General features: G+C 48.7%; 1 protein-coding gene across 5 annotated transcripts in view; it reads left to right on the forward strand.

Moving 5' to 3' along the window:
• The window catches only part of LOC117204314 (myocardin-related transcription factor B-like), a 239380-nt gene that overhangs the window by 113203 nt on the left and 99008 nt on the right, over positions 1-27169 (forward strand). For 3 of the 5 annotated variants that reach the window (XM_033441565.1, XM_033441568.1, XM_033441566.1), the window contains exon 1: positions 18180-18252. The exons of the other annotated variants lie outside the window; for them this stretch is intronic. In XM_033441565.1, the coding sequence (XP_033297456.1) occupies positions 18195-18252 (58 nt within the window). In that variant the 5' untranslated portion in view covers positions 18180-18194. Of the gene's footprint in view, positions 1-18179; positions 18253-27169 lie in introns of those variants that run through there. 5 annotated transcript variants of the gene reach the window in all.

The following is a 27169-nucleotide window of genomic DNA, read 5'->3' on the forward strand; positions in this document are numbered from 1 at the left end:
GCACGAGCCAATTACAATCGGCCGATGCCGTGTAATCTTAGTCATCGGTCAGCTGGACGGGACCGCGGCCGATCGACGGGGATCGAGAGGCACCGATCGGGCACAACGCGATCGGAGAAACGCGGCGTCCTCGCCGGCAAGGTCGTGCCGCGATTTTGAAACACACCTCGCGCGGACCCTGCTCTCTGCTCCTTTTAAACCCTCCTTCATCGCTTCTGTCGGCGGAGCGAACTTTCTGGTTTAGGGAGATAGAGAGCTCCGATCCAAAATTGGCATTTCTAGGTTGGATATTTTGCGTGACGGCTAATTTGATTTAATTGATTAACTGGCGAAGGCTTGCCGATTAAAGGAAGAACGCAGCTATCGCGTTTCGTATACGATTGATCCAATTATTTGATCGCCATTCACGATGACATCTAATTTGCATTCGAATATCGCGGCAAGGGAAATTTCGCGGAGATTGTTTATGACGACTGACTGAATTTCGAATGCTACGCGTGATCCGAGAATGGCACAACAAGATTCCTACGATACCTTATCGCGTCTTGTAACATCGTCTAGTCTTCTTCCCAAGAATAATTTCGTAACACGGACATGCCCGACCGTCGTTACACCTTCTACTAAATCAACATCGAAAATCATCGGCGCTCGAGCGCGTCGAACGGGCACCGTACCGTATACAACACGGTATATACCTGTCTTCGAGAAAAATATTCATAAATCAAGCTCGCGACGCCTTCCGTGTCACCGTTCACCGCGTTGGCCAGGCCAGACGCGGAAGATCGATGATCGAAGCGGCGAGCGAACCCCGAAGAAGCATCCTAGAAAGTCCACGACATCCTGACCGAGAATCGTTACCGTGCTTTATGTTCGATTTCGAGGCGCGTTCGACGTCTCGTCTGTGACCGGCAAGAAATCGACCGATTTAATGGAAACGCATTCCCACGCACAACCAACAGCGATGCTCTCTTCGTCCCTTTTCTTCCTCGATGCGCTTGTACAATGTGGAAGTTTTTTGTCTCTGTGTGATATCTGTGCTCTTATGTCGGTTCACGGTGAGATAATTATCGTACGTCTGAGAAAACGCATTCTTCTCAGCGTAAACGTTTTCAAACCCGGCGCTTATTCAAATCGCGCGGTTCGCTGGTGAACGGAACGTATATGGCGATACTGAGTTCGTTTCTAGTGTAAACAGTCTCTAAATGGTAATAGGTGTGCACCGTCGCTCGAACGAGCCTTTATTTGATTGCCCGTTTGCCGAAAGTCTTATCGCGAACACAATCGATTCTTTTATTCGGGAAAGTAGCCATTAGGTGTTTCGAAGACCGTGAAAGAGACTGCAGAATCCGATGCACCGATAGGATGATGCACGTTAGAGCGAATCCTTGACTGGATCGTTGGTTGAGACTCAATTGCGTTCTCACGATTGTCTCATCTACGTTCGGCAGTCGGAACGAGGCCTAATAACGGCGCTTCACCGGCTGTAAACGATAATCGTTGCGTTTCGTCTGCTCAGGAAATCGTAAATCGTTCGTAAAGGGTTTCCTTCGATCGTGGTTCCACCGCGAGTTTATCGTCTTCTTCGTGAATCCCTCGAATTCTATCGATCGTCTTGGTTTCGATGCACGAAGGAATTCTTGAAGAATAAAATCGAAAGTACGAGGAATATTCGCGCAAACGAGCATCTTTTTAACGCTTTAAAGCTTCGTTCGCCAGAAGATCCACGTCGAAGTTGATGATCTCTCGGGCGGTAATCGAGCTAGTAAACGATGCAGAACAACGTCGTGGATAACGAACGAGCGAGCCGAGTCTACCTATTACCACCTGTGCGACCTACGACTTTCAACCGTGAAGCAGGTATAAGTTACGCGTCGATAGTTCGTGCGATTGTCAACGATGACAATCTCTTACCTGCGGCTTTGTCGGGGCTTGTACAATCTGGTTATCGATGGTCGAATCATTCATTAAAGTTACGCGCATTACAGTGAAATTCAACGACCTGAAAATTATACGAAATACCACAAAGAGTCTATCGAGTTATTTTCGAGTACCGAAGGCACCTGATCATCTCGATTCTATTGAAAATCTTCAGCCACGTCGGTCGAATCGAAGAGTCCCTAGTCACTGTGATTCCCCCTGGAACCCAAACCTTCGGTCGCTTAATTCTACTCTATACCTCGAATACCGTTAAAAATTTCCAGTCACGTTGAATCTACCGAAAATCTCGAGTCACGTCGATTCGACACGAGTCGGAAATTCTCGTTTTTGCATAGCTGAAATCCGCTGGATCGGAGATGCGTTGGAAAATCTCGAGCAGCGTGGGATCGTGAACGGAAACAGAAGCGTTGTAACGGCGGTGCTTGAAATAAATTGTGAACAGCTTTAAAGGGGCAAGCTTGTGCGCAGTCCCTTTCGAATTGCTCGGCCCAAGGATCTGTTGCGCGGTTTCCAGAGCCGTCGGCCACGCTCGGCACAAGAGAGCCGCTGATCAATAGCTATTGGTCGGCGGGGAGCCGTCGTGTCGCCGGCGCGGTGGCGATGTCGTCAATTTTTTTATTACGAACCCGGACACGCACGCAGCCGAGAGCGCACACGCACGCGCGTACTCCGGCGAGCGGACACCGTGAAGAAGAGGCCAGAAAGAGAAGAGAACCGGTGGCTGTGCGGTTCGATCGCATTAGATTTCACGGGTCGCGGGATGTCCTCGCTCGCCGAGAGCTCTCCGCCTTTAATTGGTCCAGGCCATGTCGCCGCCGAAGTAATTGCCACTGTATTTTAGCCTTCGATGTTCTTCTTGCCTGTAGTGCGCATAGGTTTCAGAAATTCCGCGCCGCGCTGATTTCACGCGAATGGCAGTCACCGATCACCGGATACCGTCGGTTCGATGGAAACCTTGTCGGCTGACGTTTAAGGTCGCTTCTTTCCATCTGATCTATCTGAAAGACTATCACATACGCTTAGACACGGTACGTTTGATATGGAACAAACGTGGTATAGTACGAAGAGGAAAATACGATAAGTACACTTGCGTGGATTCTTTGGTTCTCGTGTCGCTCTCGATGAATACAACGGTGTCTGATCGCGTGTCTAAGAAAAATCTATCCATCGTTAGATAATTGAAATCCGAGTCGTTCGATAGAAACAACCGTTAATCGTCGTAACGTTGATCCATAGGCTCGCCCGTTGACATCTAAATTGTCATCGTTCCTCCGTAAATACTTGCGCTACCCGTGTGCAATCAGCTATCAAGGAGAGTGCAATGGCGCGATATCCGGGCAAACTGAAACGAACCGAGACCGAGCGCGTTCCTCATCACCGGCATCTCTCTGTTCCGGCAAAGTCACCTTTTAACGAGCGGGTGTATACCTCTGGAGAGATACTCGCGGCCCCCTGCTCGTCCTCGCCTCTTTCTTCGGGGAACAATAGGCCCCGGCAGGGGAGTTAATCTACATACGCAAATTCCAACGATAGATCTTGAGCGGCGAGAGAGAAGGCGGCTGCGTATTGCCGGACGTACACGCGTATGTCTTCAACAATGGGCTACCCCTCGGCTGGCCCTGGCCGGGGCATCCCTGAAGGAAGGACAATAAGCTCCGCTTGATAGTTATTGTGGTGCCTAGTCCAGCTCGCGTCTCTCCCACCGCGAAAGAAGGAAGAGGCCTTCTCTTCCCGGTGAATAAAAGTCACCGTCCAGCGTGGACGCCCCGAGAGTCGAAGGCATGCGTTACTGTTTTGCTAAATGATCGCTCCGATGTGCATGTAATTTAAGCGGATTTAGCTCGTAAGCCCTCTCTCATGGCCGCGACCGCGCCGGGGAAATAATTCCTTTAAAAGTCCGGCACGATATTTATTACCACGGTGAAGCCGGTTAACGCCTCTGAAAGCGCAAAACGACGAAACGGAAGCCAGTCGCCAGAGTCGACCGGGAACGCGTTATTGCGTTATCGACGAAGTAACTCCTTTCAGGCGTCTACTATTTCAGCAAACGTATCTGCGCCCTGTCAGGGTGAAACGGCATCCACTTTGTGGCTAGTTGACGCAGCAACCGGGATGTGGAAAGCCACTCTCGGGCTTCGTCTCGTTAGTAGTCGCGTCGCGATCTTCGAACGCCGGAAGTTGCACCGATGATCGATCGCCGGAAGTTGCGTCGATGTTCTAGATTCTCGACGAAGAATCGCGAATAAGGATAGTCAGGAAATTATCTAAGATTATTAACTAACGGTAGAACCGTATCCACACACGTCCTCTACGACGGTTCTTGTCCCGTTATCCAAAAAGTGGCGACGTTTAGCAAAGCTTGGTCGAGCGTGGCGTTCCCAGAGCACGGCAGGTGTTGGTACACGTGGCGGAAGGGTTACCTTTTTGCGGTGCGGGTCCGGCGCGAGCGCAACGGAAGCGGAGGATCGGGCTGCTTTTCCGTCTGGCAGGGATGGCACGACGACCTTTGAGGTCGATGCACCTCGGCCGACTCGGCGTCAAAACAAGACCGGCCGATAGGACGTGTCGGGTTGCCTTCATTCGCCGGGAAAGGTTCCCACCGTCTAGTCACCCTACGGCTTCTCCGATCCCCTCTTCGTCCCGTTCGTCACAGCTCGCGCTTTTCTCCACACCGCGAGGCAAGCGTCTCCTTTCTTCCCGCGCGCACCAATTCCTGGAAGCTCGCGAAGGCGCAGCGCTGTCTGGCCGAGCCGGGACTGCTCGTCTGCACCGAGGCACAAATACCTACAAAGCCGCTGGCGCAACGCGTGGAATGAGAACCAGCGCGAGATCGGTGAGGCCAGTAGCAGCAGCAGCAGCAGCAGCATAGGAGGAGGAGAAGGAGGAGGAAGAAGAAGAAGCACAGCAGCAGCAAAAGCAGAAGCGGTAGAAGGAGGTGGAATAAAGATCGGGCAGGGTAAGAGGGAGAAAGATGCCGGGAGGAGGATGCGGTAGCTGAAGCAGCAGGGACCGAACGAGTAAAACCAGGCTGGCTCACCCGACTACCTTGCCCAGTAGAGATGCCTACGGTATAAAAGCCACGGAGAGAGAAGAGCCGCTTCTAAGTAGCTACGTGATCAGCGATAATAACGCGACTTGGAAACGTGGAAGATCGTTCCTCTTCGCCTCCCCCTTTTTCTATCGGCGACGCGTACAGGCTATATTGTCGGTCGTTTGGGTTACTGCCGCGCGCGCACACTGATCCTGCCGCGCGGCTTTCCAGCAGTTTAGGTACTATTCTAGCCTACCTGGACACATGGACAACCGTTTACCTCGCTCTCTCCTCTCTCTCTCCCTCTCGGTTCCCGGAAACGGGGAGGTAACGGCCGCTGCGAGCTACTACCGTCCACCTGTTCTTCTTCTTCGACGTCGATCGTCTAGCTCGTACGACGATTCGTTTACAATATGGTACCCAGCTAGGTGGATGCGTTCGACGCTTGCTTGGACGACGGGCCTGTTCCGTTCTTGCGCCACTCTCCCTCGGGAATCGTGGCCTGCCGTACCGCGAGATTCTACGCGTCTCCTCGTGGGACGTCGATTATTAACCTATAGCCTATTTCTATCGTCGTCAAGAAATAGCAATCGCGCGGGCTTCTTTGCAACTTGTTAGAAAGCCATTCTCGATCGAAGAGGTAGCAATAAATATCCTAAAATCGAAGAGCAGCGTGTTTGCAAGCAGTCACGCTCGACTATTAAACCGTCTGCATTTCTCTTCCGATGTCTTCTCGCAATTACACCAGCCTTCGTACAACCTCTCTGATTAACCTCGAGCAATAGAATCCTAAAACTCGACCAGCCTGACAACGCTGGATGCGCTCGAAAGAGCATCCTCGTGGCAGATCGATAGGCAGCGAGGTCAGGGGTTGCGAGCCGGGTTCACCGGGCTGAAACGACAATAATGGCGCGCGATCTGAAAGGCACTCCTTTGCAATCGTTCGTTCTCTTCCTCGCTTTGAATTATTTACGAATAGATTTATTCGCGTCATTCGTTTTCGTCGCCGACGTTTAATAGGCGCGCACCTGCACCCTCCCATAAGTCGCGCGCGCCCCGTTTTCAAGTACTGACAGATGAATTATTCCCAGATCGGGCTAGGCGATTTTTCTTGGCTACCGCTTTAGCGTTAACGACGCGCGCGCGGCCCCAAGCTTTTAATATCGCCGCGTAGACGGGATGAGAGATACCAACGCTCGCATATTAATTCGGACGAATCCGTCGGGGCTGAAGCGGCGCTTTTAGACGAATCATCCGTTGGCCACGTCGCCGTTTCCTTAATGGGGCAACTTGGAAGCTTCACTAATCTCGCCACGGGATACTACTCGCGTTTTCGATCCGCGCTGTTCGCGTGCACGGTACACAACCACCGATGGATCTTCCTTCTCTTCTTACCTACTAAGCTGTACCTTTAACGCGTCGTTTCTCTTCCTCCTCCTCTTCCTCTGTACCGATGAGATCGCAAGCTTTTTATCTCGAGGGATTTACGGCCTTGAGCGCGATTTGTGTGGTTTCATTAGACGAAGAATTTCAAGTTGTGTTGCGTTCCGTGATCCTGTGTAATCGAAGATACAGTCAAAACATCAATTTGAAACGAGGCTATCGAATAGTATCGCTTTTGCTTAACGTAAACGCAGAAGATTGCAACACAGTTGGCAAGTTCACCGTCCGATGCAAATCCCAAGTTATGGCGAACATTCCGAAGATCAGAAACAGATCTGTTCAATGTCATAATCCATCAGACGCCACAAAACACTGAAATCCGTGCGCGAGTACCATTAAAGCATCGAGTGAGCGTTGGTTTTAGCTAAGCAAAAGCCGCGGATGATTTACTCGGCAGGAAAACGAACTTTGTCTCGACCGCGTCGCCGCTAATGATATAGTGCTTAATTGGCCTCATTCCTCATTCTGTTACATCGCGGCGGAACGAAAGCGCGAAAATAGAAGTCACGGCGCGCGGCTTTTCACGCCACTTCCTCAAAGCGCGGAATAATTGGACCGAACGGGACGCTAATTTGTTTCCTCGAAACTGCTCCTCTTTTGCGTAAGCTCGTAACAAATGTATGATTCGTTTCCAGAACGGTCCTGTGACCAGCCACTCGGATCTTAATTAGACTCGGTGCTCGTCTGAATTTACTCCTCGGTAAATCACTCGCGGCAGCGACCTGTGTCGCTTCGTGCCCTCCTCAGAACCCTCAATAGGAGGATTTTATCACAGGGCCTATTTCGGTTTGAATTATCGATGAAAAGATATCCTGCGTCACAGGCTGGGTTGGAGTTGTCGATGTTACGAATCAAAGATTCCACCGTGATGCTATTAAACGAAATTGGATTAGGCTAACTATCCTAATTTCTATATCTTGAACGTATTAATATCGCTTATCATGGATATGGGTGTTTCGTACATCCATGAGAGCAATATTCTGTTACAGTTCAATTTCACAAATTCTACAAAGAAATTCTTCTCGATGACTTCAAAATTTATGAATTTCGCGTGTATCTAATATTCTTCGTAAACGAATTAGACATCGTGTAGCTTTGATACGGTTCTCCAAATACCGACGAAAGTTCGCGCTTGGCGTGTTTGCGCTCGCGAGACGAGCACCAGTGTCAGCATTCTCTGAGGAGGAACCAGTCTTGACAGGAATCCAGGTCCTGATGGATCGAGCGGCGATATCGGTTCGCTGGCCGGTATTTCCAGCTCTATCGAAACGGACCGTGACTGGCTTAGGTGTACAGTGTCCGATACACACAATAGGGGCGGCGATCGTTTGTATCGGGGTCTGACCGGTCCGGGGAATATCTAACCGCGCGTGTTGCCGATTTAAACCGCGATTTTGCTCGTTGCGTGCTCGCGTCCGAGCGGAGTCCCGGGATTCCAGGAGCATCCATCAGGCCTCGTCAAACCAGCCGACGACGCATCAGTGGATCGGCATTCATTGGCCACGGTCGAGGGAAAAAGAGAGAAGGCGAACGAAGAAAAGAGATGAAACTGAGAGAAGAACACTGGGGTCCTCGTTCGTCCTCCTGCGCAAAACCTCCGGTCTACCTTCGGTTGGTCGCCTCGCGTTTCACCCATACATACGTATACGTGTGTCGCCGTGGCGCAACCGGCGCGCGGTATCCCCCCGGCACAAGAAGTGCTCCGGTAAAAATTCGTTGGCGCAATCAGCTGACGGATCTGTCGACGCGGGAAATGTTTTACGACGTTCAGGACGCGCCGCGGCGTCAAGATTAGATATTTTTCTGCCGGTTCCAGCTTTTTCCTCGTCGGCTCGTTAATCGTTTTGCTGCGTGAAATAAGCGTTCGATAAAATACAACATTCAGTCGTAAATAATAGCCGTAGATGGGGTGGCGCGTAACGGTAACGTTCTGTTTTCGGAGGAAAGAGATTCGTTCGTGCTTTGTATCGATCTTTTGCGATCCACTGTTCGAGTAGATTATTCTATTTCTTCCGTTTCTTTCCAGTTTTATTGTATAAAATACATTCTCTCCTGTGCTCTTTTAATTTAATATAAATATATCGGTGTTAATAGTTGTTTACCGAGAATAAACTAATCGGGATGAAATTTCGAATGCAATGGGTTAATAGATGCAGCATTTGCATACGTTACGTCATTTCTCATAGGTCAAGAGATCTCGATCTCTCGTTGGGTATCGTGACATTTTGCTGAAAAAGCGTGTATTCTAGTTGTTAAAAGCGTTTCGTAAGGTCGGACAAGCGAGTTTCACGAAGGAATCGAGCCTGTGCGATCGGTGTAGAGCGGATACACGGCATTAGGGCGCCTTGATGCGATGATAATGGGGCTGCGTCGCTGGGAGCGGTTGGGATCTACGATGACAGGTGGATCCGCTAATCGTTTGATGGGCTGCGCGCGACGAGCACCATTACGACCGGTCGTCCGTCACCCTCGTTTGCTCGAGCGTCGCTGACGAAACCGACTATGATAGCCGTAATCGTTCCTAACTGCTTGATGGCCGGTAAATGGATGATAATTGTGCTAGAGCGCCGAGTGCCTCGTCGAGGACAAGCATTACAGGTGCTTCGTCATTCGCTATGCCTTCTACCTCCACTTGCCCCTCGAACAGAGATCGGTCGAGGAAACGGAAGACTCGATCACTGTTCGCACGACGTTGGCGCCTCGGTCCCTTTTCAAGTTCTACCAAGTACGTCTCTAGAAGGAGCATGACCTTTTGGCTTTCGACGAACGAGGTCTTCGTCGAGCGAAAGGTGAGCTAGGCTGCTACTCGGAGATCGTATCTTATATTTTTCCGACAAACTCAGAAAGATGCAGGCGAAACCTGCCGAACGCACATGCGGTAACTCATAAATAAACACTATTTTCGCACATCGCGCGAGCATAACTAAAGCGGCGACCGTACGAGGACGTTCTCCGATATGCGACAGGGTCGAGCGATGCAACCGTGATTTGCTATCTGCACGTGCAACGGAGAATCATCTTTTTCTGACAGCACGCAGTTGCCTGCCAGTCTGCTGCGAGCGAGGCGACGCGTACGAGACGGAAGAAAACGGAGGAACGAAGCCAGGACACCGAGAGAGCGAGTCAACGAGGAGGAGGAGGAAGAGGAGGAGGAGGAGGAGAAGATACAAAGCGTCATATCGAGGAGGAGCTGGTCCAGACGGCATAGCACTGCCGGTTAGTTGTCTCTCGAGGCACGTCTTAGCCGGCCCTACCAGGAATCGGCCGGACTACCTCGATGACTCGTTCCTCGTCCTCATACCGATACACGAGGTGGCTCCTGGCCTCGGTTGCCCTCGCCGCCACCGGGTCTCCAGGGAGCCCGACCAATGTCGTGCTCTTTTGATGTGCTCTTTCTCTCTTCCTCCCTCTCCCTTTCCGTTTTCCTCCCTTCTTCTCTCGCTACTCCTCCCTCGCTGTTCCCGCGAGATCACCACCGTGTTTCCTCCTGCCCGTTTCGCTTTCTCTCTCTCTCTCTCTCTCTCTCTCTCTCTCTCTCTCTCTTCTTTTCTCCTCTGCTCTCGTTGCAGATAGCCCGTCAAGCAGCTACCAGTAGGGTGGACGCGGCGAAAAGTCGCCGGAGGATTCCGCGCGGTCTTCTTGCGCAACGCGTTATACAATCGAACGTTCCACGACGGACATGATCGGCGTGGGGTTAGCGCGCGTAACGCCACGATCGCGAGATAAATTGCAGCGTCATCGATTAAGAGGATCTGTGAATCTCGTTGCGGTGGCTCGCCATGTCGTTGCACTTTTCGTCTTGCCGTCACGGAACCCGTATCTTATCCCGTCGGCTGGCCTTTATTAATTTGCCGTGATGCCTTTTTGCCGGCGCTCCAGCCGCAACACTCTCTTTCTCCCGATAAGCAAATTAGACCGTGCGACAACCTGCCTGATATCGGACTGATGCGAAATTCAGGCAACCGTTGCGCGACTATCCTGTGCGACCGTCCCTTTGATATCGACGCGTAGCGTGGTGGTATTATTAAGAAAATCGTAAATACGATTACTGTGATAATTGGCGATTTGCGTATTAGGAGTTTGTATAGTTTGCTAATGGACTACTGTACAGAACGACTGCAGTAGCATTTTATCGTGTACACAGTGAGCGATACGATCGACCTTACGTCGTCTTAAGCACCGCTCGATTTAAGGAACCAACTCGGCCTGGAACTCCACCCTTCGTGTCTTTAAATCTGAGAGAACGTCGTCTCGCAGATCTTTCCACGAACCACCGCGTATCTCGTGATCCCTCTCGCAAACCGACTGGTTGCGTCAGTTCGTAAGTCAGTTTCGCGGACGACACCCGTTAGATAGGATCTGGACGTGTATCGGTCGTCGATCCTCGCTGTCTGCCGGCTCGTAAATTCCGAGAGGCTACGACCAAGGGGGCGCCGCGCGGACATCGAGCGAACAGGAGCGCAGACCTTTTTCTTTTGGCTGCGCATAACGACGACCTGCAGCAGTTCTCTTCTATCGAGTTTCCCTTGCAAATCGATGTCTAAACTGCCGTATCCCGGTACTGTACTCTTCTCTCGTGGTCGTCCTTGCGGGGCTCGCGACTCGCGTCCGCCCGATCCCTCGGCATGGCGCATCGCGTTTCGAGCGAGCGGTCATGTTTTACCGGACATTCGTTATGCCACTGCCTGCGGCTGTTCGCGTCGCGGGATCCACGGACGACGTTTCCACTCGATGCTTTACTGCTCTCTAAAGCCTCGGCCTGATACGAGTTCCTGCCTTCGTGCGCCCTGCGGACGCTTTTTTTCGTGCAACACTGGCGTTTTCGTTCGTTCGGTCGACGATGCTTGCTGTGGGAGTTCGCTCGATGGGATAGGAATGCTTCTGCATCGACGACAATTGATTTGTTTTCTAGTCGTCTGTGTGAGTTCCGGTGTACGCAGGATTCCAAAGCTGCGTCCTCGCGCAACCAACAACGAGAAACTTTTTGTCGAGGTTGCATGTTTCCTGAAAAAGCTACCGCTTGTTGCCCAATGTTTCTCTACGTCTTTGTGCTTTTTCGTTGTCGTGAACAAATATCGCTGTTTGCTGCCTGGTAAAAATAACGAGTACACGGTTACGCGATGCAACAGAAACGAATGTGCCTGCGAAATGTAGAGGTTGGCGGTCGTTACGCTATGAATTTACGCATGGAAAATTTGTTGGTAGGAAGAAATATCGCTTTAAAAACGAAACGAAATTCAAGTGCCCCTCTGATTATGTTGCTTCAATGTAGACAAGCTGTTTCTACAAGTTGATATCCGTTGGATACTTTTCAGACCATGCGACAACAACTTTCTCGTTGTTGCTTCAGCGAAGCTTGGAGTAACAGCTGTTGCTACGAGGAAGGGAGAATCTTATTATTAAATACATAGGTTTGTTAAGGAACACGAGATAGATCATTGTCGCTGGTACCAGTCACGTATCTCGAAAAAGAAAGAAAATCTCAGTCAGGCATAAACAAACGGGACACGTTCATCATTCGCGCAGTTAAAGCCAATGACAATTCTTTTAATGTCATCTGGTTTCTATTCAACGATCGTTAACACGTTCGAAATTATTTTCACTGGAAAGCTTTCTGCGGCGTCGACTCGTTTTATCTGCAGATATATCTTATCACCGGGATTTATACCGACAGTTTGTGGTTCTTCTAATTTAACCGTTTCGTTTAATACGCTTCCCGCTAAAAGCCGATGCATAGATATCAACTCGGTAACAAGGTTGCTGAGTTATTGTCGAAAATACCAGAAACGCTATCGTCTAATGGATCTCGCGGACCGGACTTTCCATTAGATACCCAACACCCGTACTCTTTATCTAATTGATAGACCCGGCCTCGATGAAATTATGAAAATGCACGAAGCTCGGCAAGAGACCTCGAACAAGGCGATAAACTGTTGTTAAAAGTATCACGAACGCTATGAGTTTTCTTTATCGAACTATCGAGGAAAGCTTTTTACGTGGCGCCTGCACTTAGGAAATAAATTTAAAACGCGAGAAGAGTACAATTTCGGAACGCAAATTTATAAAAATTGCGAGATGCAACGCCATTGGAACGCAATGAAAATGGAAAAGAAAAATCGGGCGTGTTCTGTCGAGAGTTTCCGAAACATTCTTTTCTATCGCGAACAAAGTTATTCGACGGTTCGATGAATTTCGCGGCAATTTTTCAGAGAACGCGTTTCTCCTTCCCGTAGGAGATTAATCTTTGTAATCTTGACGTATCTTCGTACATAGTGGTTCGCGATGCGACGTGTACGCCTCGCCGACAGTTTTTCTGATCGAACGCTTTCGTTCGGTATACGCCTTCGCGCGACGAGGAGGGACGGAAGACATGAGCCGAGCGGTCGATTTACTGCCCGCTCGTTCGACAGCAGCAACAGGAACCCGTCAAGGGGAGAAAACTCCCGGAGGTTATTGTACCGCCGATTCATTTTGTCGGCAACTGTCGTTTACTCCTACTAGACAGCTGTAAAAAAAATCTCCAAATTTTCATTCGGAATGGACCATCTTTGAGAGAAAATATTTTTAATGCGTTGCAAGCAAATAAATAACCTTGAATGTCCCATTAAGATACGACCCTGTAAGAAACAAGTGCTACCAATCACGACCAGTAGTCCAGCATTCCACGAAACTTAACGGCGATTGGGAAAAGAAAGGAGTACCGTGAGAGCGGCAGTCGATGGAGGTCCGAATATCGATCGTGACGGTGTTTTGTCGCGCGCGGCGCGTGACGGACGAGCAACGGGCAACGGGCAACGAGGCTGGCACACATTCCGGGACAGCACGGTGGTGGCAGATCGTTATCGAGGCCGTGAAGCGTCGCGTCGCCGTGGTCGGAGAGAAGCCCGGAAGAAGAAGATTCTCGCCGGGGAAGGTCGAGCAGCGATGAAACGAGTTTCTATATCGACGTTGGCCCGGGGAAGAGGAGCCCGTATTTTCGAGGCATTCTGGCCGCCGGCGACTACGGGAATCGCTTACGAATCGTCGTTGGTCGTTCGAGTTCGCATGTAGAAGGTGGAAGACAGAGGTAGCCACCAGGGGAAACTCGTTTGTTGGTTTTTGCTGGGGCTACCCGAGAGCACGAACAGCACGGACCCGCTCGGCGTGCTCGCTCCTCGCCAATCATCGATTTTTGTAATTTTCCGTGTCGGTTCCTCGGCCTCTTGCATCGTTTCAGATTCAGAGTCGAGTTGGTTACTTCCTCGGCGACGCACGATCTGACAATCAGTCACACCGTGTGAGCCGCCTCTTATACGCTAATTAAAGGGGACGTTGTCCCTCGCCAAGATTCATCGAGCGCCGCCGATTCCACGCGTACGCGAGTCTCCCCCTCGATCGAGCGTCGATCACCTTTCCACCGGTGAGCGTGCTGCTGCGCTTCCCTTCATCATCGCTGACCTTTGGTAGTCACGTTTCTGTCACGACGAGGTGTCGCTTTCGACGCTGCATACCACACTGCCGTGTCGCGACGCTAGTAATCACGGCCTATGGTTAGGAATCCGCGATTTTCCTCTCGGCTTGCTTCTCGAGATCCATCGATCTATCGGCTGCTACGAAATGTTTCTATGTTATACGATTTTCAGAAACGTTTTATAAATTGTGATTTTTCGTTTGCTTTGATTAAATATTTCGATCTCCCTGATGATTTCATGCTCGTTTAAATTTGTCGCTAAAATGTTTGGACATCGAAGAATGCGTCTTACGAAATTCTCCGTGACAAATTTAAGTTTACTCCTGAAGCGAACCATTACTTGCTCAACACCGGTGACATCGTCGAGATATCTCACCAAGTTATTGGTAGAGATTACCAAAGAATGCAGAAACCACGAGGAATTTTTCGACGAACGAGAAGATCTACGTTCAGCCTCAAGGTAGCCTCTCGAAGATAGCGAAATAACCACGGGAGCGCCGCGATATTGGCAATTCGGCTATCGGACTCGTTACACGATCATTCAAACGTGCGATTCCACGTTTTTACTTTCGTCCATGAAACGTACCCTGTGAAACGACCTGTACGCATTCATCGACGGGGACACTGGAATCGAAAGACGACGACGACGTCAGCTCGTTACGTTAATTCGTGGCCCGATGTAATTTCGATAGTGGCGTGTCAGCGCTGTAGGAACGCGCGTCCTCGTTGAACGTCGCATTACGCAGATTTTACGTCCGATAAATTATGCAAATCGCCCCCGGAGAAATTGGAAATTTGACCGTGCAAATTCGATTTGCGACGGAAATTCGCCGCGGCCTTTGCACGGGCTGCGGCTCCCGTGAGTCCTTGCGAGTCCTCTAATTACATACCGAGAGTCTGCGACCGGTCGCGTATAACGGGTCGTCGTCGGCGTGCGCGCGCGCACGAATTTCATCGTTTTTTATTCCCGTGGCTCGGTCGATCCTCGATCTTCCGGCTGTCCCTCGAAGGGAAACAGCAAGGGGGATCCCTCGTGAGTTGGAAGGAAGGTCTTCTCCACTCGGGGCGACGGTTAATTACAATTGGCAAGCGTGGTACTCGGTCACTCTGGCAATTAGTCATGCTCGACAATGGTATTACGCCGCGGTGGAGAATGATCGATAGCGGTGCCATCGGTAGATGCGCGCGGGACCACTAGTAGATTGCACCTCTGCCGTAATAATCCTTCCTTCCGCGAGAAGAAACCGTGATTAATATTATCGCGTTCATATTACTGTGCTCGCGCGCCAGCCTCTTCCTCGTGAACCGAAGCGTTATTTGCCAGCCACGATATCTTTGCCTTCCTTCGATAACGAGCGACATTTCTTGGTCGAAAGACACGGTATTCTACGCGCCATACAATTCGTTTGGATCATACCGATCGCTGTTGTTCCTCACGAGATTGCAAAAAAACCTTTCATAGATTAACGCGCGGAATACAAGGTCGAACTATGGAAAAGCAACTTGTACGCGAGGGAGCAGCAGCAGCTTCGTTAAAATAAAAGCGAGTAACCCGAACGAAGCGAGCATTCGGCGATCATTTAGGTCAGACTGCTCGTGAGATGCCGCGTGAGGCCGAGAAAGAAAGTAGTCGGTCGACGAGATCGCGAACCCGGTGGACCGGCTCTCTCGACTGCGAGCTGTTTTGCCAGAGCTCGCTCAGCCTTGTAACCCGCAGTTTTATATCCTGGCCCGGCGCAATAAAGACCCCGTCGTCGTTTCGGCTCCCGTGCCGCCGGATCTTCTCCACGAGATCGTCTCCGCCGCCCTTTTATTAGTTCTGGTCATCTCCCTCGCCATCTCGATTACGCAACCTCTAGGAATTTCACCCAACCGCTCGCCTTTCTCCGTAACTTTGAAAGTTTCGCGATCGTTGCAGCGTAGGTGGATTTTGTACTCGCCACTTGGATCGTTATTTCGAAGACGAGCCGGCAATTTGAATTTCTGGTGGAGTTTGAACCAGGTGCGGTTTGAATTTGTGGGAACCACGAGGAACGAAACGTGGTTCGAAGAAAAAGTAGTACATGGCTTCGTTCTCAAACCTAGTGTCACTTGTTTCAGCGATTTTTCTTCCTTTTTAAAGCGTACAATCGATATTAGGTTGAATAAATATCTTTGACTGTATGAGATCCTTTGCTAAATACTTAACCTTAAAATCCAATGACTACGTGTAGCCATGGAGACACAAATAGAAACTAAAGAATAATTATCTTCTTTTGGTCCTAATAAATTCGCCTTTGAAGAGCTGAAGATTTCTTAACGAGTGCTCTTGCTTTCAAGCTATAGAAATTACGCTCCATAAGTGTCATATAGTCATCGCTGAAGCATCATCGAAGTGGCAGCAAGGTGTTCTTCATCCTCGGGGGTCAAGAATCGCAGTTGGCGTCAAGGTCGACCGAGCTTTCCCCAGAAAACTCAAACTGGTACTGTCTCTCTCTCTCTCTCTCTCTCTCTCTCTCTCTCTCTCTCTGAAGTCCTTCCAGAGGCGGTCGGCTCGTAAGAGGCAGCGATAAGAATGGGCCGCCGCAAAACGGAATAAAAAATAGGTCAGCCGGCGCGTATCGTCCTGACGAACAAGTCACTCTCACGAACTGTCTCCGAGGCACCTTGGACGGGTCCTCGGTTGCGCGATAGGTGGGTCAGCCTCGGCCAGTGTTCTTCGTCTCGGTGAGTCATTGCTGGGCCCCGCGGCGCTGCGGCCTGGCGCCAGCGTTACGCAACACAACCAGCGGCACCCTCGCGCCGCACCGCACCGAAGACGATGTTCGCGATTACAAGTTCGCCAAGACGTGGACCTAGCCTATTCTGTGGTTTCCGATTTTCGACTTCCAACAATTTTTCTACGAGTGTTTGTTCTGTGATTCGTGCGGTTCTTGGGTGAAAGCAAGTTGACGAAGCGGCAAGTCGATTCGATGACTGGACATCATTTTCAATTGGACGTCTCTTTCGGTGTTTGGAGAATGGGAAGATAAAAATTTCTTGAGCTACTGGTCTATGAGATTTCTAATTTCAGAATGGCAGTTATAGAGTTATAAAGACGAATGAAATGACAGAATATTATTAATATATATATATGTTCGTGTATTTCGTGTAGTTAAAAGGACAAAATATACTTTCAATTTATACAGCCTATATGTAGTTTCTTTCTTATTAATTACGTATGTACATATTGAAAATAGAACAATGCAAGCGGCTAGGGCATTAACGCGAATTTCAACAAGATCATAAGTCACTTTGAATATTCGCCATTCAAAACGTAAATTCCCTGGCTGACGAGAATAGCTGGAGGCGGCGTATCGCCATGAAGCGGCAGATTTTGCACGCTTTCCTTCTCCGACAGAAGAGTTACCACGTGCGGGGATCGCTTTCATAGGCGCTGTTCCTCGCGATTATGCCGCAAATACGCTGGTTTCACGCGTAAAGGATCACCGTGTTCGCACAGCTGGGAAAGATAGTGATTTGCAGACCTTCGAGAACGCTGCCCTCGTAATAGAGGCTAAGATTACGAACGAGCTGTTTGCCTTCTTCGCAAGATCGATAGCCATCGACGCATAATTTCGCGATCAAACGTGCTATTGCGCCTGATGATCATCGCTATCGAATCGCGAGTCTCGCTCGTAAAAGATCTTCGTTTTTTCTGTCGCCTTACGTACAGCTGTAAATTTCCGAGTCTCTTCGCGATCTTCGTTCAAGGTTCTTTCTCTTCATCGTGTCCATGTCAATGTTTCTGTTTGGCACCGATGTTAATTATTCGTGCGCCGTAATTGCGCTCGAATACCGGCGACGTTAAGAGAGATATTACACGTTGGGTCATGTATTCGAGTCAGCGATATCGAGAAAGATAGAAAGAACAACGCTTGGGGTTTTCACGAGGTCAGATAAAGGAGAGTTCAATGAGAAACGCCTTAATCGGTTCAAGGAACTGTCCCGGGTCTCGAAGGAGACTCGGGATCGATTCGAAGGCTGGCGCGTTACGATCCAGCGTTTTACGATCGAACTCCCCCAACGTCCTGATAATATTCCAGGGGATAAATCTTGATGGCGAGGTTTTAAGGCGTGCTGCACACATGCACGCGCATTTACACGAGGCGATGTTACGGTCAGCGGGAGTTTCAGCTCTCACGCCTCCGCTTTGGCCTCGTGAGATTTCGAGAGCCACGCGAACGCGTCGATGAGCGTGAAGAAACGCGCGTAAATGATACGCAAGCCTCCTGAAGTTTTCTATACCTTTCTGTTCCAGGTAAGACAGTTTTCCCTTTACGTCGTTTCTCTGGACACGTGGTCCGATCGCCGATGAATAGGACAATCGAACCGCTCGGAAACCACGTTGATCAATTTCGTAAATTAAAAGGTACAGAAAAGCGATGTTAGAAATGAAACGAAAGCGATGTCCAGTTTAGCTTCTGAGAGGCTTAATTAATTATCAAGTATCTAAAAGTATCTTAGATTTTATCCAACTTGTCAAAATGCAAATTTGACACGAGTAAATTTTGCACGCGAACCTTGCACGCAAGGTAGATGGAAATCAACGATTTCCGGAAGAAAAATAACTACGTGAAACACATCGAACAGAGGTTCTCGATGGTCTCTAGGCTCGTTCTCAATCGTTTATCAGAATTTCGAACGGCGCACTCGGTCACGACCACCCAAGGGCTCGAAACTTCCTGGTGGTAATCGACCGGCTAAATACGTACCTCGCATTTCCTGAAGCATCGTCGCGTAAATACGGACGTTTCGGTGGAACTGGTTGTTTCGAAACAGACCCGCGAGCGTTCGTTTCGTATGTCCGTACGGAAAAATAACCGCGAATTTCGAAGATACCCGCTTGCAATTCACGGTATCGTTAAATAATACTTATTGAAGATCGTATGTCTGTCATGTGCTCCAGAAATCGATCGAATACACGTTAACTATAGGTGCTCGATGGCAATAACTTTTCGATAAGTAGCAGACCAAGAAGAGGATATCTCGCTTCACTTAAGGAGCATTCGATTTTTATTTTAATCGATCTTAAATACTCTTTTTGTTTAATTGTATAATATTCTGTTCTGAAGCTGAAATACATTGCGAACTGTCAATAGCTCCATTTGCCTTCTCAGATCACTCCAGGTGTCTCGTAATTTCTCCTGGGGGATTACTTTTCCACAAATCTCGACGAAAAGTATAATTTACCGGTGTTGATCACAGTGATCCACAGCGATCAGTTGATAAAGATCCCTACTGATCATTGGGCAGAGCGCACGGGTCCACCTGTACCGTAATTTGAATAAAACATATTCCCCCGTCCCGTTTACGATGTCGTAGCCCGCGGCCCCACTCCGACGGCTGATTAATTCGCAGTTCATTCGCTACACGCCAGTTTATCGGTAAACGCGTCAATTTACAACGTCGTTGCGCGCACGGCTTACTCCGCTGGTGGAGAATAGCGATGGCCACCCAAGCAAACGTAACCCAGCTCCCAGAATCCCAGACTATCCTCTCGATATTTGTGATTCGTGTACGTATCGACTCGGAAATCGTTATTATCCTCGTAAATAAGAACGAAGCAGTCGCGTGTTGTCTCATTCGCGCGAATAAGTAGACGCGGCAATGCAGAACTTTTGAGTATGTTTCGAATGCTTATCGATGTGGATGAATTATCTTCTAGGTTTGCCTAGAATAGGAGATTCTTAGAGAGTAATAGTGATGAGAAATTGCGAGAACACACAATTGAGGAGCATCGAAGAGCAACAGGGATCTAACAAAGGATACAAAATTTAGGTAACCAGAAAGAATATATAGAATCATATAGTAACAAGACACATCTGTAATCTAAGCGTTCTAATCTTCCAACCTTCTTAATGTTACTTACGTTTCGATACCAACGATAGGAATGAAGACCGAGTCTCTGTCGTATCTAAGTAGATCGCATAGAGAACAGAAAGTCGACGATCCCCATAAGTTAACTCGGAACAAAGGAGAACTATCCTTAGTTTCCCCAGAGACTATCGGGCTCGTGGTCGCTAACGAGCGAGAGGAGACCGAACCGCCGCGATGGCGCGGCTTTTTCGTTCCTGATAAAGTAGAACGTGTCGAGGCTATCGCAAAACGAAGCTAGGCGTCCCGAAGAATAATCGGTATAGGCTCGGCGGCTGATACGCCCTCGCCCGTGAGAATCGTGCGAGATAAACTAATGACGAATCCGTGCAACGGCACGTAAAAGTACACGAGAATCAGACTTTCCTGAGCACCCGGCTCCCGGTGATACGATAAACGGATGATGCATCGCGCGCGTTGCCTACCGGAGTTTCGATCGTAAGACGATCGCCGCTTGTGCGTTTCTTCGATGCTCGCTCGTGGGTGGACCGGTAGACGTGGATTGATGGCTCGCGTTGCCGCCACGTTGCCCGCTGTTATAGAAATTTCAGAGCGAGTCCGCTTTCTGGTGTTCGTCGTTCGATGAGAGATTCGGCGATAAGCGGTGGTTGCTCCTTTTATGGAAAATTGTTCGAACGATCTTCAAACGGAATTATAGAAAATGAAATAGAAACGATTATCGTTGGATCAGAGATGCTTCTAAAGAATTTCACTTTGCCGATGAAACAAATCAGAACCCGTTTTCGACCAAGAAATCGAATCTCGTTGGTACTCGCGCGTGATTCGAGCGCGGTGTGTGGAGAAGAGGGCCGGTTCGGCCGCGAGCGGCAAAAGAACAACAGAAACAAGGCCCCAGGGTGGCGATCAGGGACTATAGGTGCCCGCAGATGCTCATAAATCTTGTCCTAACGCTCGGTTTATTACTTGTAATCAAGCAACCATGAATTCTGCTGAAATCTCCTACGTTATAGTCAGCCGAGCTGCCTTCTACTTATCCTCCTTTTGCGCTTGCATCAACCCCCGCCCGATACTTTGCTACCGCCTGCAACTACCCCTGTACTTTTCCACCTTTGAAATTTCTATTTCGTTGCAAGGAAAAAATAAGAAATTATTCCTGACGTATTTCTTCGAATCGTATCCTGGTCAAAGTCGACGTACGTCTTCGCTGCTATATTTCTCCAAGTCTCGGCTCTAGAAACTACTTGTATAACTGTGGTATTCAATATTCTCCGTTTGATAAGTAACGGTCGTTAACTAATGATCTTCAAACGGACCGATCTGTTTTTCACCTAATATCCGCTCGAACGTCCGTTGTATGACCGTCGGTGCCTTGCTTGGCCATTATCGACGCTTTACCAGCGTAATGGCTTCGAAATGACTCTCGAACCGGTGAGACGGGAAACCGATTCTACCCATTCATTAGTAGCAGTGATTTTTAATGAAACGTAGACCAGAGGGAGATTTCTCTTTGAACGAGACCGTGTTCCTTTCCAATGAACTTGTATCCGTCGTAATTATACGGGGTGTTGAGTAGAGGCGAGAAAAAAGCGTTATGTAAACACCGTTTGAGAAACGACGAGATATTTTCTTAAACAGCGTGCATAGGAGTCTAGTTCTGTAGAAAGACGAGTAACTCGAGTTTATTATTTTTTCTTCGGTACGTACGTCAGATACCATGAACTATTCTATCGATAATTAAACAACGATAGAGTTTTCATTTCTACCATTGTTTCTCATTTTTCATTTTGGATTAAATATTTTGAAGTTAATATTTTAGCGATTCGAAGGTATCCTATCAGCAAGCTACTAGAATAACAATCGACATTTGCAATTTAAAATTCTTTGAAATAACTAGCCTCGAGGGTATTCTAATTTGAAATGCAACTATTCATCGCGTCTATCTTTTTATTTCGGCCCTGTTAAACGATAATCGGTCGTCCAAGCCTATTAAATACGATACGACAAACTGTCCCATCTCTCTGTGAACGAATTCTCCGGAGCTACGATGGAGCTGACGTTGCTAACGGGGATATAAACAATGCTCCTTCCAGGCGGTTTTTATCGTCGAATGGCTGGTCCCGGGTAAAATAAAACCAAGTAACGGGAGCACCTCCCGCGGAGTTTTGGAAATCGCACCAGAGTCGGGCCAAGTTTTTTCCTCTTGGTCCAGGGCCTGGCGTGCTTCCATGGTCATTACCTTTACGATCAATCACACCGCTCATTATCTTTAAGAGCGCGGTGTTACACGGCGGTCGTTACACGTTACGACGTATTGGTTGCGCGACCGCGAAAACGCCGCTCCATTATACGCAAACGGCGCGACTCCTTTATTTTGTTATTTCCCGTGCATTACCGGTACTCCTTTCTTTCATCGACATCCTGTCGATCAACGATGAAAATGTCATAACGTCGCGGAGTTCAAATGACGTAGAAATTCGAAAGCTTTTGAACAAGCTTTTCGGCATTATCCTAGTATCAACTTAGTTAATTGCAGATACGCATAGGTTGGTGACAACTAAGAACAAATTCGAGTCAGCAACGATGGAACGAATACCTCTACCTTTATAGTCCCAGGCTCCTCAAGCTCTCACTTTTAGGAGAACGCCATCGAGCGTATTCACGCAACCATTTTCACGTTATTCCTGTTTCTTATCGGCGATAGTATCTATGACTACTAAGCGTTCGAACATCGCCAACGATGGCTATCTCAACGGAGAAACGTTTCACCTGTCACCCGCAATCAAGCGTAGGAACGAAATCGAGGAAGGAAGGTGAAGGATGAGAGAGCGTGCGCTCGTGGCCGACGTAACGACAAAGCGGGCAGACTACGAAGCGCCAGACGAATTTTCGGCGGCGTTCGTGAAACCGCGGTTACTCGTAAATCACCGAAAACGCGCGTGCTCGGATCGCTTTCAGCCACGATAGAGTCACAATTAGCGGCTGTCCGTGATCAATTAATAACACCTCTGAGCACACACGCTTCTCTTAGCACTCGACGAGCTGTCGCTCATCGGATGCGCTAATTAATCCACGCGTATCCCCCCGACGATTAATCACACCGTCGTCGTTTTGAACGTTCTCTTGAAAATTCGTTTATACGTCGATCGACGGTGCCGTAGCTCGATGCTGCGGCGCCAACAGGATTTATGGGCTGATGAGTCTCGATTTTTGTAATCTGTGAATTGTGCAACCTTTCAAAGCGAATACTTAGAGAACCAGAGGAACTAAGTATTCCCTTTTCTTTATATCGATTTCTTTATTACTATTTGGCCAACAATAAGAACCAATTATATCTTTACACGTTCTATTATACATATACTATGTATCTTTCTTTCTCTCCCAATAAATACAATTTACATATTGGAGCTGGCATCTTATCGTTGCAAACTTTTCACATATCGAAGAACGTTTGAGTCAAGTATTACCTTCGGCCGATCGAAGGAATGTAAGTAACGCAGAAAATAGCTACGAGCCGTTGAATGGTTGGCGTCAGGGTTCCTCCCGATCGAAACCGAACGACCACGATAATTACGGTGTTTCTCACTTCCCATGGCGCGCGCGCCTCTTCCGTCTTTACGTTTAGAAGACCGTGCGCTTGGAAATAATCGTAGGTTGTCACGAGGCTCACCTCGGCTGACCTCCTCCGTCGTATATTTCACTCGATGATAATTGTTGGCGATAATTCATTTCACCTGGCGCACGAATGGCAACGCGCGGATTTTCCTGAAACGTATCAATTAGAATCGTTCGCGAGAAATTTCTGCAGATCCCTCGGACACACCCTCCGAGCAAGTACCAATTTCATGCAAATACGACGGCCAATTAAATTCGACTTAGTCTCCGTGCCGTTTGATTAGATCTTTGAAATCTGTTCGTAACGCGTAGCTCGTACGATGTTTATTCTATTTTGCAAGGCGGCTGTTGCGTAGTCGAAATTATTTACGACGTATTGAACATTATGCGAGAGCCGTCGTTTCTGCGCGCGATCAAAATCAATTTGTATCGTGGAAGAATTCTAATTGACTCTAACCAGCTCCAGCCACTAATTCAATTGCGAGCACGCGCGCCACTTGCGGATGGACACTCACTCACACGTACGCGTTTACAAAGCCACGTTTACGCAGAACCTTGAATCTCTCTCACGTATAAGCCTCTTCGAAGCCAAACTGTTCAACTGCACTTTTTTTTTTTTATTCGTTCCCTCGTTTACTTCGAAATAATTGGAAAACTAATTAGAATCACTTTATGGTGAACGACTAAATTCATCTTTAATACCAAAAAATCTCCTTTACTTTTCAACCCTTATCAAACTTGATGGATAAGCCGCTGCCGCTTGAGAACGCGTTCCTGGCGAGGTCGAGGCGCGATCGAAAGCGTCGCCCGCTGGCTGAATGTTGGTAATGAGAAGGCGAAAGGGAAATAATGGTGGACGGAGCTCGAGGCACGGTACCGTGGCACGTGACGTCCGAGGAGTCACGAGCAGGCATTTCCGCAGCGGTTCCGCAGACGTGACGCGTTCTCCTCCAGCTTGTTTTACGTGGGTTCACAGGCTATCTTTCCCTGTCGCGCGCACGCGACTGTTTTTCTTCCGCTCTCGTCGCACCGCCGCCGCCGTCGCCGCCTCTGCCACCTCCCGACTCCTCGTCGCGAGGTCGGACCACGTGATATTCGGCATTGGAAATGCGCGTCGCGAAACGCTCTCTGCAGGCGACTCACGCTCCATCGGCGACGATTTATAGACGTTAATGGGTTAATATCGCCGGTTCCTGGCGGATCGGAGCCACGGAACGTCCGATCACGTAGACCCCGCCTCGTCGTTCCCCCCGCACAACCCGGGGAAAAAGGTGCAGATTGATGAGCGCAAACGAATAATCTATGGCTTCATATTCATCCCGAGGATCGGGCGTCGACTCTCCGTCTAGTCGTTTTACCATCCACGATCGCTTCGTTACAAGCGCAAAACATGAATTCTTCACCGACCCGACCCGATGTATAAAAGATCACCGGGCATCGATGCGATACGGTGGGAGAGATTTAGGTGGCTTTAATTAGGCTACATCGCGAATTAATGCCCAATCGGTGGTTTCCTTTCGCAGAGTGTGTGTCCCGAACGAAGAACCTCGATATTAGTATTATTTATACCTTTTCTGTAACGTCGTCGATGATACGTGTCTTATTTCGGAATGAGCATACAGCCGAGAAATTAGGTTGCACGATGAAAGAAAAAGGGCTTGACATCTGTAAATAAATACTTCGTCACGGCTCGTGATATTCCTTAACGATCCTCCGGGGAATCTTGACGGTATTCTACCGGCAATTTCCACGTCACGGTCTCTCTATCCATTCGCAATAAGTCTCGCAATTTCCCGGAATCCTCCAGGATGGTTTCTCGGAAACAACAATATTCAATCGCTATCGTAGATGCTCGATCGAGATAGTGGAAGCGCGAGAGTCATCAGGGAGAGTGGACGTCGCTGGCTGTGGAAAAAGGTCGACCGTGAAAAACCCGTGGGAAAGTATCCTCGGGTAATCCGGATGAGCGGGTGCTCGCACTCGCGTTTGTCCGCGACAACCAGGGGAATCGCGTCCGGTGGTCGGGAGACAGGAATCCCGGTACTTTGCTCGAGCTGGCGCGTACCTACGCGCCTCGACAAGCGGATCGATAGGATCGATCGACTGACTCGCGGATTGATGGATCTGCTCGCGTCCATTTCGATGGCGATTTCGTGGCCGAGTCTCGGACTGCCGCGGTGCAACCGTTCGATAGCGGGATTTCATTTGTGAACGTTGCGATGTCGACAAAATCCGACACGCTCGGTCTATGAATTTCGAAGACTGACAGACATTTGGCGGGAAATGTGTTTCTTTTATGCATCACATAGAAAAAGGAGATAATTACACAGTATAATTACAAGCATTTAATTACACGGGAGATTTTTCATTCTACGAGGAGAAGTATTTCAGACGACTGAGAAATTCTCGCAATTGTCTTAGGTGATATTTCAAAGGTTGTATCGTCCAAGAAAAAGACAGAGTAGTCGACGTGCAATAAACGATCGCGAGTCGGTTACCAAAAAACGACGAACTATTTAATCTCTTATCGATCGTAGGCATAGCACGAAGATTAATTCTAGCCGTAGCAGCATTATAGATTGTTATAAACTGCGTAACGCAGAGAAAAATTACCGTTCGAGCCCTTGGAGGCCGACAGAACGTGGCAGAGAGAAAAACCGTGGTACGTGACCGGTCGAATTTTATGGCTGTCATATTTATGGCATGCGAGCGCCTTGTCCAAGAAAAACACAGCACCGGGAATTAATAACTGGCGGTGATGAAATTCGTTTTGTCGCGAGTCTCCAGGGACTCTGATTCATTTTGGTACCCCTCGGTTTTGTTGGTTGATTAGCCTCTCTGGAACCTCAGGCATTTAGTATACAAAAGTACATTTGTACTTTCTCGATTTTTCAATTTGCTTTAATCCCTACAATTATTTACAACGTCTGAACGGTTGCAATTGTTCACAAAGGGAACATCTAGGAAAGCAAATAGCGAACGTGATTTGCCACGAGGTATCGCGTGGAGAAGAGCGAAGGAGAAAGGGGACAGCCGTGTTGAACGTTCGGCATAGCGAAGCGAGCGTGCACGCAGGATCGACAGATCGGAGATAAACGCTCGATCCGACAGGAACATCTCCTCGTTTGCGCCGATCACGTCGAACAAACGCGACCGAGGGAGCGTAAGACGCAACTGCATCGGTTACGTGTGATCCATTCAATAGGATGCTTTAACGACGACATTAGCGGTGCACTGGGTGTCATCAACGTATTGACTAAAACGTTTAATTATAAGAGCAAGAGTCGTACCGGCAGACCATTTTTTTAAATTTGAAATTTTTGAAATTTCGATCGACGAGATACGTGGTGAAGGTGGGAAAAAAAATTCCGTTAAACGTATATACGTTGAATCCTTTGCTTATTATCGCGATCGAATTTCCAATAATCGCAGATCATAGAACGTTGGAAGGATGAGTCGGGTCGAAAGGAGTGTACGTGATCTGATCGATGGCCTCGTGTAGTTACAACACGCGACTACACAGGCCCGATCCTTAACTTGTTAGCCGCGATTGCCGACCTGTGATTAAGGTAACGGTAGTCATCAATTCGGCCACGTGATCGTTAGCCTGTCAGTTGACGACCGACATTTAAGAGGTGGCCGCCGTGAAATCGGTCGACGTAATTTGCCACCGTGTGACGGCGGTCTCGATGCGAGAACGACCTTTAAGCTTACCCCGAAATTTCTGCGTTACCTGGCTTTCGTCGATCCACCACAAACGATTACCGCCAACCTTGTATACAGTGTAATACGTATATCGAATCGATGTTCTTCCAGTTTCACACGGTATCGTTGCAAAG

The sequence above is a fragment of the Bombus bifarius genome, unplaced genomic scaffold, assembly GCF_011952205.1.
Source record: "Bombus bifarius isolate JDL3187 unplaced genomic scaffold, Bbif_JDL3187 scf7180000007978, whole genome shotgun sequence".
Lineage (NCBI taxonomy): Eukaryota > Metazoa > Arthropoda > Insecta > Hymenoptera > Apidae > Bombus > Bombus bifarius.